Source organism: Nilaparvata lugens, chromosome 7 (assembly GCF_014356525.2).
Source record: "Nilaparvata lugens isolate BPH chromosome 7, ASM1435652v1, whole genome shotgun sequence".
Lineage (NCBI taxonomy): Eukaryota > Metazoa > Arthropoda > Insecta > Hemiptera > Delphacidae > Nilaparvata > Nilaparvata lugens.
The window spans coordinates 6,352,691-6,371,334 of NC_052510.1; the positions used below are offsets into that span (position 1 = coordinate 6,352,691).

Genomic DNA, 18,644 nt, shown 5'->3' on the forward strand with positions numbered 1-18,644 from the left:
ATAATAGGTTTATAATATAAAGATTCGATTGCACTAGGTCTCATCCCTGGGAAAACTCGCTGAAGGACATTAAAATGTATTATTATTATTCATCCTTGGAAAAACAGCTGATAATAATTATTTCGTCGTCTGTTGATGATGGAAGGGGGTGTGCGAGTTCATGTGTGTGGGACTGTGTCAAAATTATGACTCAGCTGTTGAACTTTTGTAATCATTCAATCAGGTACTTAGTGCCGGTTGCGAAAAACCCGGGTTATTTTTAATCCTGATTAATTCCAGTAGATCCATCTTTTTGAAATGGTCTTCTCTGATTTAGTTCACGTGAAGTTAATCGGGATTAAAATTTAACCGGCTTTTGTGCAACTGGGCCTTTGTGAGGGAAATTTTTGCATTCCTCTGGGAATTAATCTCAATTTACTGTGACTAGATAGAACATTTCTATATGAATGTTATTATAATTTCTTCTTTCGTAATAAAGTTTTTATGCCTTTGTGCTCTAGAGCGAAGCTCGGTCCCCGATATTTCTAGTATTAAGGTGCGTACAGACTTGTGAGCCACGAACTCGCGCATTTCACTTTTTATCATCTGATGCTACACTTGTATTTCTATAGAATATAGCTGATACCGATGTATTTGATGAAATATCAATTGTTCATTCTTGTTAAAAATTATCAATTATATTTTATTCAAGAAAATAAATTTCTAATAATTCAGTAATACAATTTTTTTCATGATTGAGAATAAATATTCTGTTAATGTATTATATTTCTACATTGTTAAAAAATTATCTGGAAACGTTGCGGAGCTAGAAAAAGGTAGCGCTATCTGCTTTGTCGAATGATAGACAAGGATAGCAACACCAATGTTAATCAAATATTATCATTATAACGTGGGCCTTACTAGGAAGGGTGATGACCGTGCTAAGAAAGTTATATAAAAAATATAAGAATAGTTCTAATAACAGTATTGAGTACTATCTAGCAGAACTTTGGTCGTTTTCAATCTGTTTGAACAATCTGAAATGTTAATATATTTGAAGAAGAATTTTGATTTTCCAGTGATATTTTTTTATGTTTGTTGCAGATTCAACAGCAAATAGCTGGAGAGTTTGAGCAGCTGAAAGCAGTTATGAATACTTTACAAACGTATAGGACTGATTCACACACCGATAGACCATTAGGTGGGTTATGTTTCATTCTATCCTGTCATTTAAATAATAGTAATTTTCATCTAGGTACCTAATATTTTTCTTTTTCTGAGCTAATGTATCCTTCATCATTTTTGAATGTATGGAAAATAATTTTGATCTTATTTAGTCTTCAACGAATATAGAATAGAATAACAAATCAAATCAAGTTTTATTCAATGCTATCATTTACATGACTAATTCCCTTACACTTATGATATTACAGATCATTGAATACAATACTGTTTGCTTAAGAAAAATCTTGTCTGCAAACAGGAGTGAAATACATTCAGAACTCAACTAAAAATGCTTATCTATAAACTCAAATGAAAATAAATATAACATATCTTTATCAACCTCAATAGTACATCACAATTCGACATATAGTCAACAGTCAACACAATACAATACAGCATAATAAAATAGAAGTCTGAACCGAAGCGTCTATTAGGTGTTATTTACCAACAATATTCTTATCAATTTAAGCCAAACTAAAATAGCCAAACTAAACTAGCAAGGTGCTATGATAATAATAATAATAATAATAATAATATAATAATAATAATGAGGGGATAAATCTGAGCTGGGCATGCTTTTGAACTTTTTTAAGTTGATAAAATGTTCAAAGCCAATTTCAAAAAGTTTCAACGCTCATAAAAAGTTCAAAATTGTCAAGCAAAGGAACAAATTATGTGCATCTTATTGGAAATTTCTTGCTCTTCCCAACCATATCCCTAGAATTAGATTTTGACTCATAGTTCTCTAATTTTTTTACCTTACAGTTGTGTTGTGTGTGATGTGGTAGTTCTCCATAATGAAAACACAAATTGAAATTATTGTCAACCACTTTTATTATTATATAATACTATAATATAAACAGCTGAAGATGTGGCTGGTAAAACCACAAAATCAGGTTCTGTTTATATTATAGTATTATATAATAATAGAAGTGGTAGACAATTTCAATTTGTGTTTTCATTTTCAGTTCTCTTTATGTTTTATTGACGTATATCAATAACTTTGGACAACAAATTCTTATCAAAATTTAGGAGAGAAATGGTACAGGCGCTGTCTAATTTTTCCTCCATGGTCTTATTTTATACAGTAGAACCTCGATAATTCGGACGTCAAAAATCCGGACTCGTCTCTGGCAAGAAATAAAATTTGCGTACCTTCTGTCCTCGGCGCTAAGCTCCTTACTTTAGAGCGGGCGACGGGAGAATGGCGCGAAGCGGGGAGAATGTATATACCTTATACTCTACCTACCAATAATTGAATACTGTATATGCAATTTTAACAGCTTTGTTTCTTGAATAGTGCGTGCTGACCGTTTTTTTAACGTAATTTCGATAATCCGGATAATTTGATAATCCGGATGGGGTCCAGTCCCAATTAATCCGGATTATTGACGTTCTACTGTATTATGATTAAAGTGCTTTGTACAATAAAGGAAATGAATAAATGTGACGAAAATATAGGAAAATTGATATAACTAAAACTATAAATCTGAGTACCCTTTTTTAATTATTTCCTCACGACATGTATCGGCTACTAATGTCATTTTCAAGTCAGTATTCCTATTTCTTGAAAATGGCATTAGTGGCTGAAACATGTCGTGAGGAAATAATTAAAAAAGGGTACTCAGATTTATATTTTTATTTATATTCAAAAGTAGCCCTGAAGAAAAAAAAGACAGGAAAATCTATATATCTCGAAAATATCGTCGATATAAAAAAAATGTTACTGGACATTTTTTGTTGCAAATTTAATGTAGAATATTTTTGGTCTTGGGCTATTACACCTTTCGTGGGACACCCTGTATTTCAATGAGGTTTGTTGTGGCTGTTTAGGCTCAATCCTGCGCAACAACCACAGTGGGTTGGCGTTCGAGGAGCCGACGCGGGATGCGTCGATCTGGTTCAACAACTCGTCCATTCGAGACCCGGACATCTGGCCTCCCCCGCACCCGCACGAGCGCGATCCTGACGTATGGCCACCGCCCACGCCCGTCGATCACAGGTGAACAATCAATAAATAAAAAATGTTTATTTCCCCCCAAAAAACTAAAAATACTACATCAATTACAGAAAATATTATATAGTTTACAATTACATACAATAGTTAGTTTCAGAAATTTCTTATAATGTGTTTTCTTCATATTTAGTGTTTTCTGTGTGGAAATTGACCTACTCCAGTATGGCGTGCCATGTTCTAGAGTAGGTTAATCAATCAAACTTCTATTCAGAATATACGTGAAAATTCTCTACAATACGAACAAAATTCAAGCTAACCATTCGTTTTATAACCCACTGATGATTGTAACCAAAGTTTGGGAGATCTGATTTCACCACCGAAATCGTGTCAAAAGTAACGCTGGGTTTCAGAACGAGAGTTTAGAGACTGTTTGAAGCGAGAGTTGAAAGTTTGTATGTATGTATGTTATGAAGGGGCGGATTCAAGGATCCAAAGGTTCAAAGAACCCCACACGTCAATCGGAGCTTATTGTGTTCCCAAGTACGTTAGTTGGGCAAACCAATACCTGTGTCCTTTAGAAGATCCAGGAGTTTTTTCCTATATCAACATCCCATTCATCACCTGGTTTCTTGCAGCCAAATAGAGCCCTTCTTCTTGCCCCTAGTCTCTTTCAATCCAGTGTGATATGCTTGGCAGTCTCTAGAGACTGATTGGTCCTCGTGACCTATGTGAGTTCCACTCCTGGCTTTCTTTGTAGGTCCTTCCGCTGAGGGAGAGGTCGCCAAATCGCCTCTTGGGCACCTGGCCACCCTCGACTCAGCCTCTTGACCCACTTCTGTGCCCGAAGTTTCACCCATCTCTTGGGTTTTTTTATTTTTGCCCTTCCGAAACTTTGCAGGGTCAAAAGCCTCACCTCTTTCAAGAAGTTTTGCCTGATTGGCCGCCCTTCTTTGAGAAGTGGTCTGAGAAGCTCATCCTTCCTCTCCAGTTGGGGTGATGTGATCGAGCTAATGTCATCCATGTTGTGATCAGTTGAAGCCTTTTTCAATGTTGATAGCCTCTACATGAGAGTGCAATGGAACTTCCTGTGTTCCTAAAGCATCCATTCCAGATTGAGGAACCTGCCCTGATGGGGCAGATCCTGATGGATTTGAAGACAAGGCAACATTTGGTGTTGCCTTGGAGTTTGGTTTGTTCATGTGGTTCACGAACAGCTAGGGAAGTGGAGTCAACCCAGACAGAGCCACGCAGGTCCAAGCAAGGCTAAATACTGCAGGGGGGCGCCTGGTATCCTGCTGGCACCGTTAGAATCACCATATAAAAGCACCACCCATCAGCACGGTCCACATCACACCTTGGGTTGGCCTTAGAAGAAGTAGGAATATGACCAAGGAAGGCTGACAGATAGAAAAAGAGAGATTGATTAATTGATTGAGTACTTCATTTATTTATGTAAATTGCAATATATACTGGCTTATACATCTATACAATAGCTTACAATACAGCAAAGTTTTAGATGAATTTACATAACATAAACTAAGAAATTAATTATTGAACTGTATGATGATATGAAAAAAAATGCATTTGGAATAACTATACAAGATAATATTGTAATGCATCTACATAAATTGGCGGAGCTTTGGACATACCATTGTCCATTCTTTGGAAAGAATATTAAAAATATCCTTCCCAGTTACTCTCTACCAAGAGAGAATGGCACAAAGCTAAGTCAATGGAAAAAATGCCATTCTAGAAATGAAAAGTTCCAAAGCATAATATAAGAAGGAGAAGAAGGGTTTTGGAATGGGGGTCCCTTTTAGTCGCCTCTTACGACAAGCAGGGATACTGTGGGTGTATTCTGGTTTTCAACAAATTCTTGAGTACGATTTTCAACTCAAAGCTCCCCCAACCCACAGGGGGCGAGTTGAAGGTTTGCTTAAGGTAGCTTGTTCTGATGCAATAAACGTTTTTTTCAATATATTCTGTTCCATAGTGAGCTGCCTTATAATAATAGGCTCACATTCACACGTGAACAAGAAAACATAACCTACAAAGTCGATCAGTGTTTAGGGAAATAGATGACAATAGAGCAATATAGTGTAGCTTTTTATTGAATATAGTTATAATCAACTGAACATAAAATCACTTCACTTATATGGGCTACTATATTCAAATTAATAAAAAACAATACTACAAGTTTTATATTGTTTTTATTAATTTCAGTTGAACATATCTGCATTATCTCCTAGTTATAGTGTAGCATATAGTGATAATTTGTTTCCTTGAAGTGGTAAAAAACTAAACTTTAAAAAAAGTTTTGAAGCTGCACTTCAAATTTATAGGAATATTCGAAATTGAGATTATTTATTGTTGAATTGGTCTATAGACAGAAATTATAGGAAGAACACAAGCCAGTCATAATTATACTCACTGCCAAACACAGTGATAACACAACACAGTCACAGTCACAATTACTGTCACTGTACTGTCAAAATTATACTTTTTTGTTGATTTTGACTTATTACATATTCATCATTCTTTATTGATTTATACAATAAGTTCATCATTAAAATGATAGGGAGAGAAAAAATAAGGCAACCTTGTGCTATTCCTCTCCCAAATTTAGATAAGGTTACACATAGTCCGAAATAGGTTAAGTCTTGTAGTTGTTCACTTTATAAAATTTTTAGTCCTTAATTATTTTCACAAAATAGATTTTTAAATTTAGATGCTTCAAAACCAAACATATAATAAATATTTCACATTATTATCACTAATATTATTTTTATTACTATTATTATTTCTATTATTATTACTATTATTTCAATAAGTATTATTCATTATATCATGTTAAAATAGCGTTTTTTTGTTTGCAGAAACGGCCCATCGATAAAACAAAACCGAGGGCAGCAGAAGAAGGGTGACGTCCGCACAACTAATCGTAATCAAAAGACTAATAACAATAATTCACAAAGGAATAATGTCAAATCGGGTCGAAAGGATGAGAAAGGCCGGACTACCTTAAGGAAGGATTCCACTCCTAGTAATGGTGTAAATAATGTGAGTCATCTGTCTCTGTTTTCAATAATTGATGTATTTTTTGCAATATTTAAACTGTGTTCTGTGGCGTGTAAGAGAATGCCGTTAGTTCTTTTGAGAGTGTTTACACAACAGACAAATTGAACACCCTTTTGAAGCACAGAGGAACTAAGTTTCTCTGTCGTTCATTCTGTAGTTCTTGGGATTTTCCTACATGTGCAGACTAGCCACTACTTACGTTAACGGAGGTAGTGGACTAGCTGTGCAGACTAAGTGAACACCCTTTTAAAGCACAGAGTAACTAACTGTCCCTGTCATTCATTCTGTAGTTCTCCAGCCGTTCCTACATTGGCAGATTTGCTCGTCAGACAAAGTGAACAAACACCTCAAATATTTTAAATGTAAACACCCATTGTGTGGTTCATCATTTTAAAGACCTTCTCAAATCAAGAAAGATGGCATGGAACATTAAAATGTTCTATAATACTTGTATCCAAAATGGCAGCTGATTGAAGTTTTAGTTTTTAAAAAAGAAATGATTGGATACAAGCCAATTTGGATTCAAGTATCATAGAACATTTTCATTAATGTCATCTTTCTTGTTTTGGAGAGGCCTTAATGATGTACAACACAGTGGGTGTATACATTAAACATATTTGAGTTACAACCCCTGATTTCTTCAAAAACTAAAACTTTCAATCAGCCGTCATTTTGGTTACAAGTATCATAGAACATTTTTATTGATGCAATTTTTCTTGTTTCGAGAAGGTCTTTAAATGATGTACCAAAGATTGGGTGCTTACTTCTAAAATATTCGAGTTTCAACCCCCTTATGAGGGGTTGAAATTCAGTTGTACGTCAAAAGGTAGAGTATTCGACCAATAACTTATCCTGAAAGTTACAGTATTACATCCACAACAGTCTCCATTTTATTGAAGGGTTCCCATACATATGACTCACTCTGTAGATGGATAATATAAAAATACAAATACAAACATAATTTTCAGTCCAACTTCTTGAGTCTCTTTTACTTATCAAAATTATCGTCTTGCCTAAGTGTCATGCTATCATCGATTATTCATTATTCATAAATTATTATTGTGATTTCCTTTTTTACAGCAGGAGAAAACAGACAACAAAGAAAAGGAAGAAAAGGATAACCAAGAACAGGTGGAAGAGAGGAGGTTCGATTCATCAGGTCCTGACAAAGACTTGGTTGATATGCTAGGTAAGTTACAAGATTTCATTATAGTTATTTGTATGTTTTGATTCATTTGCTTTTATAAGAAAATACCAATAATCCGGTCGTATTCAGTCATAGAATAAAGAAGTAATTCTATTTTAATTGTCGAATTGTCACTTTACATCACATTTGAGTATGACTCATTTGACTGGTGACTTGTCAATTACGTATAAGCCTGGTTGTTTTCATTAGTAGAGTTAGTGGTAGAGTTCCCTGTGCAATTACTAACTATCTTGTGAACTCTCCCAATGAAAACGTTCATGCTAGAGTAGAGTGGGATAGACCCATAGAGAAACAATAGCATAAGTAGATATCCCATGGTATAGGGCGTTTATGTCGCAACTTTTACTGTTATCTCAAGTTGATAGTCCACGTAGTTCTTTCCTGTGAAGCTTTATGACGCTGGTAGTCTCTCATATTGTGCCGTTCATACACTCTTATCCGGTCAAAACAGTAAAAATAATCGACAGTAATCGGCTTGAGATAACAGTAAAAGTTGCGACATAAACGCCCTATACCATGGGATATCTATTTATGCTATTGCTTCTCTATGATAGTACTCTACCACTTGCCTTCTCCCACCACCGCTTCTCACCGTTTTCTACCACTACTATGCTAATGAAAACAGGCTCGAGCTAGTAGAGTAGAGTCGTGCCGTCGGCTATCAAGTTCCCTCAGGACTATCAAACTTCCCTCAAAATGTTCAAGAAATATTGTTATTTATTAGAAAGTTTTAACTAATCAAAAAATGTTGATTTATTAAAGTTTTAATAAGTGTTCGATTGTTAATTTATTAAAAAGTATTCACATTCTAAAGTTAGTTCTGTTCACTAGACAACACACTTTACCTACTATTCTCAATTGTAGTGAAAACAGTTACTCGACCAAGTAAGTAGAGTAGAGTTAGCTCGGTAGAGTTAGTATGCCAGTTACTAACCAGACCACTAACTCTACTAGAGAAAACCACGCTTTAATCATATTTATATACTTAACATAACCAACACTATTAGGCTATACATATTACACTAGTATATCTTCTTGAATTGTTTGTATAATTCAGGGCTACTTATTTTCATTTATAAAATTACATTATAGTTGGTACCTACCCTTTTTTGAAAAGTTTTTAATATAAAATAATAGATTAAAAACAAATTATAATAACAACTTTCGTGTTACACTATTATACTACATATTATTATACTTGACAATTATTTTCATAACCCTAGTTGTAGACATTTTCAAAAGCAAAATAACTTTCATTACTGTACTTGGAAAATTCGGATTGGCTATAATTTGATGTGTATAATTCTCCCAAAATCATGGAAGTATAGTACTGTATTGAATAATATGTGTTGGAAATTGATTCTGAATTTTGTTTTCAGAACGAGATATTGTACAGAAGAACCCGAACATCAGGTGGGACGACATAGCCGACCTACAGGAAGCTAAACGACTCCTAGAAGAAGCTGTCGTCTTACCTATGTGGATGCCCGACTATTTCAAGGTAATCTATAGCATATTTATGTGCATTTTTATAGCGCATCCGTTCCATCGGTTGACTGACGCGCTATTGAAACGAGTAGAAGCTTTCAGAGCTGTACTGATTACTAACCCGATCGCAACATAACCAATGGGCCATATGAATAAAGTTGAGCATTTGCTTATCCTTCTAAAATATGGAGCATTTGCTTCATTTTCTATGAATAAACGTGAGCAAAACCTTTTGCTGGTTTGATGATGCTCATCAAAAAAATAGTTTGAGCATTTGCTCAAAAGTAAAAGCTTTTGCTCAAAATTGTATGAATAAACTACAGCATTTGCTCTACTTTTGAAGCAAATGCTTCAAAAAAGGTAAATCCAGTCTAGAGCAGCTTATCACCTTTTGTTCATAGTAAAATGGCTCAACTAATTCGTATGAGGAAGAGGAAACTATACCAGATACTATCACAACCAAGATTATTATAGAGATAACATTTTTTCACGCTATTATTTCAAAATTCTAAACTCAACTAACCTAAAACTCTATTCATAAATAGAAAACAGAGCAGACGACGCAAACACAAGCGGTGCACCCTACTTGCATATTTGTGCTTCCGTGAGCTATAAAAACAATGTAAGGCTACAAAAGCGAATCAGCTGATGAAAAATCTTTAAAATACGTGAGCATTTGCTCCAGAGTTCAGGAGCATAAGGTAAGATTATAAGGTAAAGCTTATTCATATAAAAATGTGCAAATGCTTTTGCTTCTACCTTTTGCTCATGAACAAAACCTTATGCTCCATGCTCTTGCTCATGAGCATTTGCTCTGGTTTTATTCATATGGGCCAATGTGCTGACACCTCTGCCCGACAATCAGCTGATATTGATTTGAATAGCATAATGAATGAATTCAATTAATAGTGTCATATTTGAATTCAGAGTTTTTCTATACATTTCTTCAATCTTTTCTAATTTTTTTATTGGAAAAATCATATATTATTAATATTATCTACATTTATTTGATCCGTAGCTTAAAGTGACTGCAAGTATTCCCAATGGTGATGCAAGCTCGAAATAACTCATCAAAATTTCTGAGGTAGTTAAAAAATGTATCTTCATCCCCAAGCAATGAAGTATATAATGGTACTAAATTCCCTTTGAAATGCTCTTTGGGCGACCATCGGGTGAACTTGATATCTACGTCTTTTAATCTTTCCTTTACGAAGATAATAAGCTGCAATTAAAAATTTAGCAAGTATTATCATCCTCATTTACTTATTTGGTGATCCGTGGTCAAGTGGATATAGTGGTTGTGTAGTAGTCTAGAAGTGCCGGGTTCAAACCCAATTATGAACAAACGTTTTTAGCCAGGTCACGGCTAACACAAGTTTTTATCGATCCCTGCTGATATACATAGTCTGTATAATAAGTAACCGGACTGACCTCAGGAAATTTTTTATGGGCAAAATATGTACAATTTTTCATCAGATATCTTCAAAGTAGTCCCTATTGGAGTCGATAAGACGCTGATACCGGATTTTCAAATCCCTGAACGCTCCCTGGAAGTCGGCAACCTCTATGCTGTCTAGAGCCCTCGTCGTAGCACGTTGAACGTTTTCCAGAGTTCCAAACCGCGTCCCCTTGAGTTGTCTCTTGATCTTGGGGAACAAAAAGAAGTCCGTGAAACACCCTGTATATAGTTATTTCTTTATTAATTGAACAATTCAAGTAGCTCTTTTGAAATACTTTATTATTATCCAATATTAAATGTTGACAAATTTAATATTGTTAATAAATCTCAATATTTTTTTTTATTCTATGCATTGATTGTGTATGAATTGGTTGTGCAGGGCATAAGGCGGCCGTGGAAAGGCGTACTGATGGTTGGCCCCCCTGGCACAGGCAAGACTATGCTGGCCAAGGCAGTGGCCACCGAATGCGGCACCACATTCTTCAATGTCTCCTCCTCTACACTCACCTCCAAGTATCGCGGCGAGTCCGAGAAGCTCGTCAGGCTGCTCTTCGAAATGGTATGTTAGCGCTACCCTAATTCCATTCACGTTTCGAATGATATTTTATGAATGGTATGTTGGCGCAGTCCTAAAGCCATTCACAAATCAAATGTTTTTTTACGAATGATATGTTGGTGCCATCCTAAATCCATTCACGGTTCAAATGAGAGTTTATGGACACTTTAATATAGTGACAAATTTGAAATGTAGTTTCATGCCGGCTCCACACTCTCGCCAAGTGCGTAAAAATGACGACGAGTGCGAGAGAGTGGATGGCTACTATGCCACTATTAACATTCTCTCCTCGTAGCCTACTTACGAGCCAAGTAGCTTGTTGCAAGATATCCCTATTCTTTTTGTTATTCTCCCATCACATTCTTCATGTTTTACTCCTTTTTTATATTATCTTCATTTCAACCATTCTGAAACATCATACACCATTATCAATGTAGCCTTCTGTATTGCTGTGAGTAAATTAAGTTAAGTTTCTGTTTCCTCTATGGTTTCAAATTTTATTAAATAACTCAATATTATATCGTTCCAAGTGGTAATTGAGTGAAATATTTCTAATCAATTTAGGCCATCTTAATTAAAAAATTATAGATTCTATGTTTATTTTGGTCTGAAACTATAGAAATTGTACATGAAAGACTAACCTTATTTTGGACTGTGTTAAGCCGTGTCCACACTGAACAAATGTTCGACATACATGTTCGGCAAACATATTTTTTGAGGGACTCAGGGACAAACCTTTTAAAAAATTTGGACAATCATTCTTTGTCAAACAAAAAATTACTGTTTTTCCAAACATTTTCAGTGTTTTCTGTAAAACCTAAAACCTGTTCTACCCACTTACAAATATTTTGTTTGGTGACGCGTCTACACTGGTCACGGGCAAACATTGTTTGTCAAACATAATAAAATTTGCCCAAACTGTGTCAACAAACATGTTTGTCAAATATATATTTGAGTCTAAATATATTTTAGAGCTGTGAATAACAAATAGTGAGTAGGTTTTTGATTTTGTATTCAAATTTTTTAAATAAGTACAATATTTCTAAAGTTTTTAATTTATTGTGATTCATTTAGAGTATAAAATCAACCTTCAAAATTCAAAATTTTAAATCATCATTTCTGGACCGAAAATCAAGTGACGAAGCAGTGTGTGACTATATAACCTTATCTTTTGGACAACATTAACATTTTATCAAAATTTTTGGAGAGAAATAGTACAGGCTTAGCCTAGTTTTTCCTCCAATGTCATAATTGTATTATGATTATAGTATTTTATACAATAAATAAATAAAAATAAATTTGTTGAAATAGAAAAATAGCACAAGAATTTCCTTATTATTTTATCTACCAATGTTATTACATGAATGCCATTTATATCGTCAATAGAAAAATACCAGGATTTTGTGTAACTGGGCCGTAATCTTATTCTATCTGATCTTGTTTGTATGTCAAACTGTGTTTTTGTGACAAATAAAGTTTCTATTCTTTTCTTATTAGTTTTTTTTTATTTTTGTGTTGTTGCAGGCGCGTTTCTACGCACCGTCGACCATCTTCATTGACGAGATCGACTCGCTGTGCTCGCGACGCGGCTCCGAGTCCGAACACGAGGCGTCGCGACGCGTCAAGTCTGAGCTGCTGGTGCAGATGGACGGCATCAGCTCTGGTGAGGATCCCTCCAAGGTGGTCATGGTGCTGGCCGCCACCAACTTCCCCTGGGACATCGACGAGGCTCTCAGGAGGCGACTCGAGAAACGCATCTATATTCCGCTGCCCAACAGTGCTGGTATTATACTCTATTTATACACTACATTGATATACAGGGTGATATACACAATAATTGATATATTTGACATTGATATACACAAACTCCCTACCAATACTCTAGGGCATTGTTCCTGGGTGAAAAACATAATTTATCTAAATATCATATTTAAATTGTTCGGAAGTCTTCAGTTACTCACACAGCGGCCATTTTGCTTTTTTCACTTATTATTTTTTTCTAAATAATGGTTGAACATACGAAGTTGAAACTTTGCACAAACATTTATAATAACTAGACAAAGCTACAACAAAATTATGATAATTTTTCAAATTCATAAAACAAAATGGCGGCCTTTTAAAATTTTGTTTCTTGAATAACTCAGAAACCGTTGGTTTTACAAAAAAATACAAAAATAACTTTTTTAGTAAATTTAATTATCTATCGATTGGTACCTGACTTTTTAAGATTGGACCAATATTAACTGAGATATGGCAGCCTTAGTGATTGGTGACCACTGAAAGTTTGATGCAGTGCAAACCAAGACATGCTGATAGAGTCGCCTCAATGATTTTTATAGACCTTTGCTCTGATACGTTGTCGGATTAATTTTGAAAAATTTAGTACATTCAACTAAACATTTAATCGGCAGAAATTCGGCAACACTGTTCTCCAATCTTTCTCCACTGTCATGATAACCTTCACCTCACTATACACTAACATACAATCATAACTATCATACTACATCATACATGAGTTACCTCGTAATAGTTATGAGCTGTAAAATGTTTGATTTGTTGAATTCTATTAATACTTCTATATATTACTACTTGATAGATCCAAAGATTTGTAAAACGACGGCAGAATGCATTTACGCACAAATAATGAACATTGTCGGTTGAGATGTGAAGGTGAGCACACCTGACTAGCAATTAGGAGATACCGGGATCGATACCTGGGCTAGCTAATAATTTTTGGACAGTAACCCTCTTCGAAATTCCTTGTGGCTGTTCAACCTGTTGTCAATATTAGCAGTAGCAGAAGGTGGTTTCAGCATTAGCAATTAGGAGGTACCGGGTTCGATTAATTTTTGGATAGTGACTCTCATAGAATCTCCTTCGACCCTGTTGTCAATATTTACAGTAGGTGAAGTTGGTTTAAGCATTTAACTTTTGAATTTCTTCTTATAACTAGCTGGCCCGGCGAACTTCGTACCGCTCAATAGTTGAATACATCTCATGACAAACTTTAGCTGGATGCTCAACTGAGGAGGCGCGATGCGGCATTTTATTTACATAGATGATTTCCCAACTGAAAAATAAATAATTTACTAAGAATCAATCAATTCTGAACACCGAAGACAGCACAATTATTCGAAACAAAGCCATGTCTTTAAAGCATGTAAGTATTTAACCTGAGGCCGCACTGCTGTATGGTTACACACAGAACAGTAATTTTGTTTTAGAATAATGGGCGATTATGGAGCAGAACACACTCTTGTCTACTATCTACTGACGGCTGTTGTATGACGCAATGATTATAACAGCTGATTTTTATTTCTGTGTGTGACCAGCTCACAAATCTTCTCCCATAAGGATTATATGTGATCTTTGAAGGACCGAAGGAAAGAGTCCTGAAGTCGGATTATAAATTTGATAGGCCATAAACCTGGTCCTGAACATAACGAATACAACTAAAAAAATAATCAAATTCGGTACACACATAAAAAAATATTGAATGTCAGAATTTGAGGCTCGATTTTTATTTATATAGATAATTAACTTGATCTAATTGTGATTAATGTTAGGCCACGAGCCGCTGTTGAAGATTATTCAGGGTGGTTTCAGCATTTAACTTATGATTTTAGTTTGATAATAATTAACTTTGATTGATTCATACAATAAGTACCGGGTGTTTCAAAAAGAATGACCCAATTTTAAACAGTTATATTTATTATAAAAAATGGTGTACACAAACCAATTTTACATCAAATTACTCACAGAAGTATCAAGTTTATGATGATGTATTATAAGTGTTCTATGTGCCCTCCTTTTAAGGCTCGGACGACATCTAGACGGTAGCCAAATTCAAAATTCATTCCAGACTGTACGCAAGATGTCTTTTCTGACTGTAGCTACTGCATCAGTTACCCTGGTTTTTAGCTCCTCAATATCAAGTGCTAAGGGAGGAAGAACGTTTAAGATCGTTTTTATGTTCCTCCCTCAGCACTTGATATTGATGAGCGAAAAACCAGGATAACTGATGCAGTAGCTACAGTCCGAGAAGACATCTTGCGAACAGTCTGGGACGAATTTGGCTACCGTTTGGATGTCGTCCGAGCCTCAAAAGGAGGGCACATAGAATACTTATAATAAATCATCATAAACTTGATACTTCTGTGAGTAATTTAATGTAAAATTGGTTTGCTTACACCATTTTTTAAAATAAATATAACTGTTTAAAATTGGGTCATTCTTTTTGAAACACTCTGTACATCACCAAAATTATAGGGAAAGAAAAAATAAGGTAACCTTGTGCTATTCCTCTCCTTGATGTAATTGTAATTTATGTTAGGTCGCGAGGCGTTGTTGAAGATTCTTCAGGGTGGTTTCGGCAATTAACTTATGATTTTAGTTTGATAATTATTAACTTGATCTATTTTTGATTATTTGTTAATAATAATTAATTCAATGTAATTGTGATTCATGTTATGCTTCAGGACGCGAGGCGCTGCTGAAGATCAACCTGCGTGAAGTGCAGTTGGAAGCCAGCGTCGATCTGCGTGACATCGCGACGCGACTCAAGGGTTACTCGGGCGCCGACATCACTAACGTGTGTCGCGACGCCTCTATGATGTCCATGCGACGCAAGATTGCCGGCCTCAAGCCTGAACAGATCAAGCAGTTGGCTAAGGTCAGTAATAGATTAATAGCTAGCTATATGGGATAGGAAATACACGAATGACGCATTATGACGTCTAAGGTCTTAGCTACTGAACTGATTAACTTGAAATTTTGCTTATAGATTCATAAATTACCTGGGATGGTTATAGGCCTATTTTCAGTTCATCAAGATTTCAGTACGTCAAGTTTTCAGTTTGTCTAAATTCAATCTATCTGTGCTTTAAACAAACCCTTGCGGATCAACTGTCGAGTGGATTATTGATAACTCAACGTAACATTAAAGTGGTAACAGCTGTGCCTAGTGGAAAGTTGTGTGTATATTTTTGGCTTCAAATTTTTCTGAAATAACTTATTTATTCATAGTGCGGTGATATTAAGTGCAATACTCGACTATAATTTGGTATTTTAATCATTCTAAATTCAAAAATTTTAGCTCATATATATTTTTGGACAGAACTTTGAACTTTAACTTTCCTTAGAAATAGAACAGAATAGTTTTGGGCTATGCCTGTTGTTCTATCCCGATCATATTCTCTGCGTTCGGGCTGAATAGTTGTCAGTATATCTGTAGAAAATTAGTAATATTGGGCCAAATGAATAAAGTTGAGCATTTGCTTATACTTCTAAAATATGGAGTATTTGCTTCATTTTCTATGAATAAACTTGAGCAAAACCTTTCACTCATGCTCATCATAAATATAGTTTGAGCATTTTCTCAAAAGTAAAAGCATATACTGAAAATTGTATGAATAAACTAGAGCATTTGCTCAAATTTTGAAGCAAATGCTTCAAAAAAGGTGAGTCTAGTCTAGAGCAGCTTTTCACCTTTTGCTCATAGTAAAATGGCTCAACTAATTCGTATAAGGAAGAGGAAACTATACCAGATACGATCACAACCAATAGTTGAGAACTATACAAATTTTTAGATTCAACCTTGATATAATATATCACCATTATTCCTATAAAAGAATAAATACAAAAGATAACTATCTGATATAAAGATAGCCATCACAAAATAGGAAATAGGCATTTAAGAAGATGAGAGTGTAGACGATTATAAGAAGGCTATTGATATTATAAGATTATGCTGAAGATTATTATAGAGATGACATATTTCACGCTATTATTTCAAAGTTCTAAACTCAACTAACCTACAACTCTATTCAGTGGTTGAGTGGTAGAGAGGACTTAAAAGACCTAACTCCGCCTAATAAAGAATTTTTTCATTTCATTTCATAAATAGAAAACAGAGCAGACGACGCAAACACAAGCGGTGCCCCCTACTTGCATATTTAGCGCTTACGTGAGCTATAAAACAAAGTAAGACCACAGAGGCGAATCAGCTGATGAAAAATATTTAAAATGCGTGAGCATTTGCTCCAGAGTTCAGGAGCATAAGGTGAGAGTATAAGGTAAAGCTTATTCATATAAAAAATAGCAAATGCTTATGCTATTACTACCTATTCTACCTAATGCTCATGAGCAAAACCTTATGCTCCATGCTCATGCTCATGAGCATATGCTTTGGTTTTATTCATATGGCCCAATATGTATCTTGGTGATAGTAAATTGTTTACAACAGATTTATTATTCAAGTTGTGATTTGAATTTGCAGGAGGAGCTGGATCTGCCGGTGTCAACACAGGACTTCACCGAAGCACTGGCCAAGTGCAACAAGAGTGTGTCAAAGGAGGACCTCGACAAGTACGAACGCTGGATGCGCGAGTTCGGTAGCACATGATAGTGGACAGGTAAACACACATTTCCGACCTACCTGCGAAATTTACTGTATTATATTTATTTATTATATTACTCTATTAAATTTATTCATCTCCCAACATTATCATTTCTTCATACAATTTGTTCATACATCATACCAAGCCACTCGAGGCGTTTTTCAGTCGGCACTTCAGTAAAGGAAGCTCGCTGATGGGGTTGGCGTATCGAGAGAAGCTCTATAGTGAGGTCCACGTTATAATGGCAGTGGAAAAAGATAGGAGAAAAACGTTGCCGTTCCTCTGTCTTGTCAATGTTTTCTATAGACGGTAGCTAATACAGGTTTATTGATGTAATATTAACTGTTCATTCTCGTTTAAGATAATCAATCATATTTTATTAAACAAGAAATTATATGTTTCAATAATTCCATAATGAATTTTCATAATTAAGATGAAATATTTTGTTAATTATTAAATCTACATTGTTAAAAGACGATCTGGCAACAGAGCAGAACGAGAAAGAGATAGCGCTATCCGCTTTGCCAATGATAGACAAGGATAGCAATACCATTGCAAATCAAACACTGCCATTATAATGTGCCTGCTACTACCATTGGAAGGGTGACCACTTTACTCATCATCACCCACAAGTCTCCTTACCACGCACAAGCCTGGGTTGCATGTGGGCATCACCCTCAGCAAAGAAAAGATGAAGAAGTAAAGAGGTTAACTCAGAAGCAGAGCCTTATCCAGTCAATGAGATTGGAGAATTGATTCTTGTGGCAAAGCCACACGAGGCGTTGCTCAGACGATTTGGCATGACAAAACAGAAAGCTCGCCGATTGGCTCATTCGAGAGAACTTCCTGTCCATATAGTGAGGTCCACATACTCTACCGAACTCCACCACTAACTCTGCTAATGAAAACTGGGCTTTAAAATTGACAAAAATGTAGTTTCCCGATTCTCAAGAAAAAATTAATATTCAAGTAGTGACCAATCGAATCACGTTAATCAGCGGAGAATGTGATCATTTCTCAATATTTCAAAAGGGTTCGAAGGTGCACATCTAGATTTATTATTGCCGTTCAAGTGAAGATCGTAATAAAGTGACTGGAGGGATTTGTTAAGAGGACCAAAGGACAGTTTCCCAATATTGTCTCTGAAAAAGGGAACATTCAGTTTAAATAGAGATGGCAAAACAACACAAGTTACATGTACCTACAAATCACCTATAGTGAAGTCCACGTTATAATGGCAGTGGAGAAAGATAAGAGGAAAACGTTGCCGATCCTCTGTTTTGTCAATGCCTTCTATA

General features: G+C 35.4%; 1 protein-coding gene across 3 annotated transcripts in view; it reads left to right on the forward strand.

Moving 5' to 3' along the window:
* Positions 1 to 18,644, forward strand: part of LOC111055778 (katanin p60 ATPase-containing subunit A-like 1) — a 51,375-nt gene that overhangs the window by 28,112 nt on the left and 4,619 nt on the right. For 2 of the 3 annotated variants that reach the window (XM_039433559.1, XM_039433561.1), the window contains 9 exons: positions 1,084 to 1,180; positions 3,037 to 3,205; positions 6,037 to 6,220; positions 7,319 to 7,427; positions 8,825 to 8,946; positions 10,772 to 10,951; positions 12,473 to 12,731; positions 15,427 to 15,620; positions 17,226 to 17,361. In XM_039433559.1, coding sequence (XP_039289493.1) covers positions 1,084 to 1,180; positions 3,037 to 3,205; positions 6,037 to 6,220; positions 7,319 to 7,427; positions 8,825 to 8,946; positions 10,772 to 10,951; positions 12,473 to 12,731; positions 15,427 to 15,620; positions 17,226 to 17,351 — 1,440 coding nt within the window. In that variant the 3' untranslated portion in view covers positions 17,352 to 17,361. The remainder of the gene's footprint in view (positions 1 to 1,083; positions 1,181 to 3,036; positions 3,206 to 6,036; positions 6,221 to 7,318; positions 7,428 to 8,824; positions 8,947 to 10,771; positions 10,952 to 12,472; positions 12,732 to 15,426; positions 15,621 to 17,225; positions 17,362 to 18,644) is intronic. The other variant, XM_039433560.1, reaches the window with a different exon arrangement.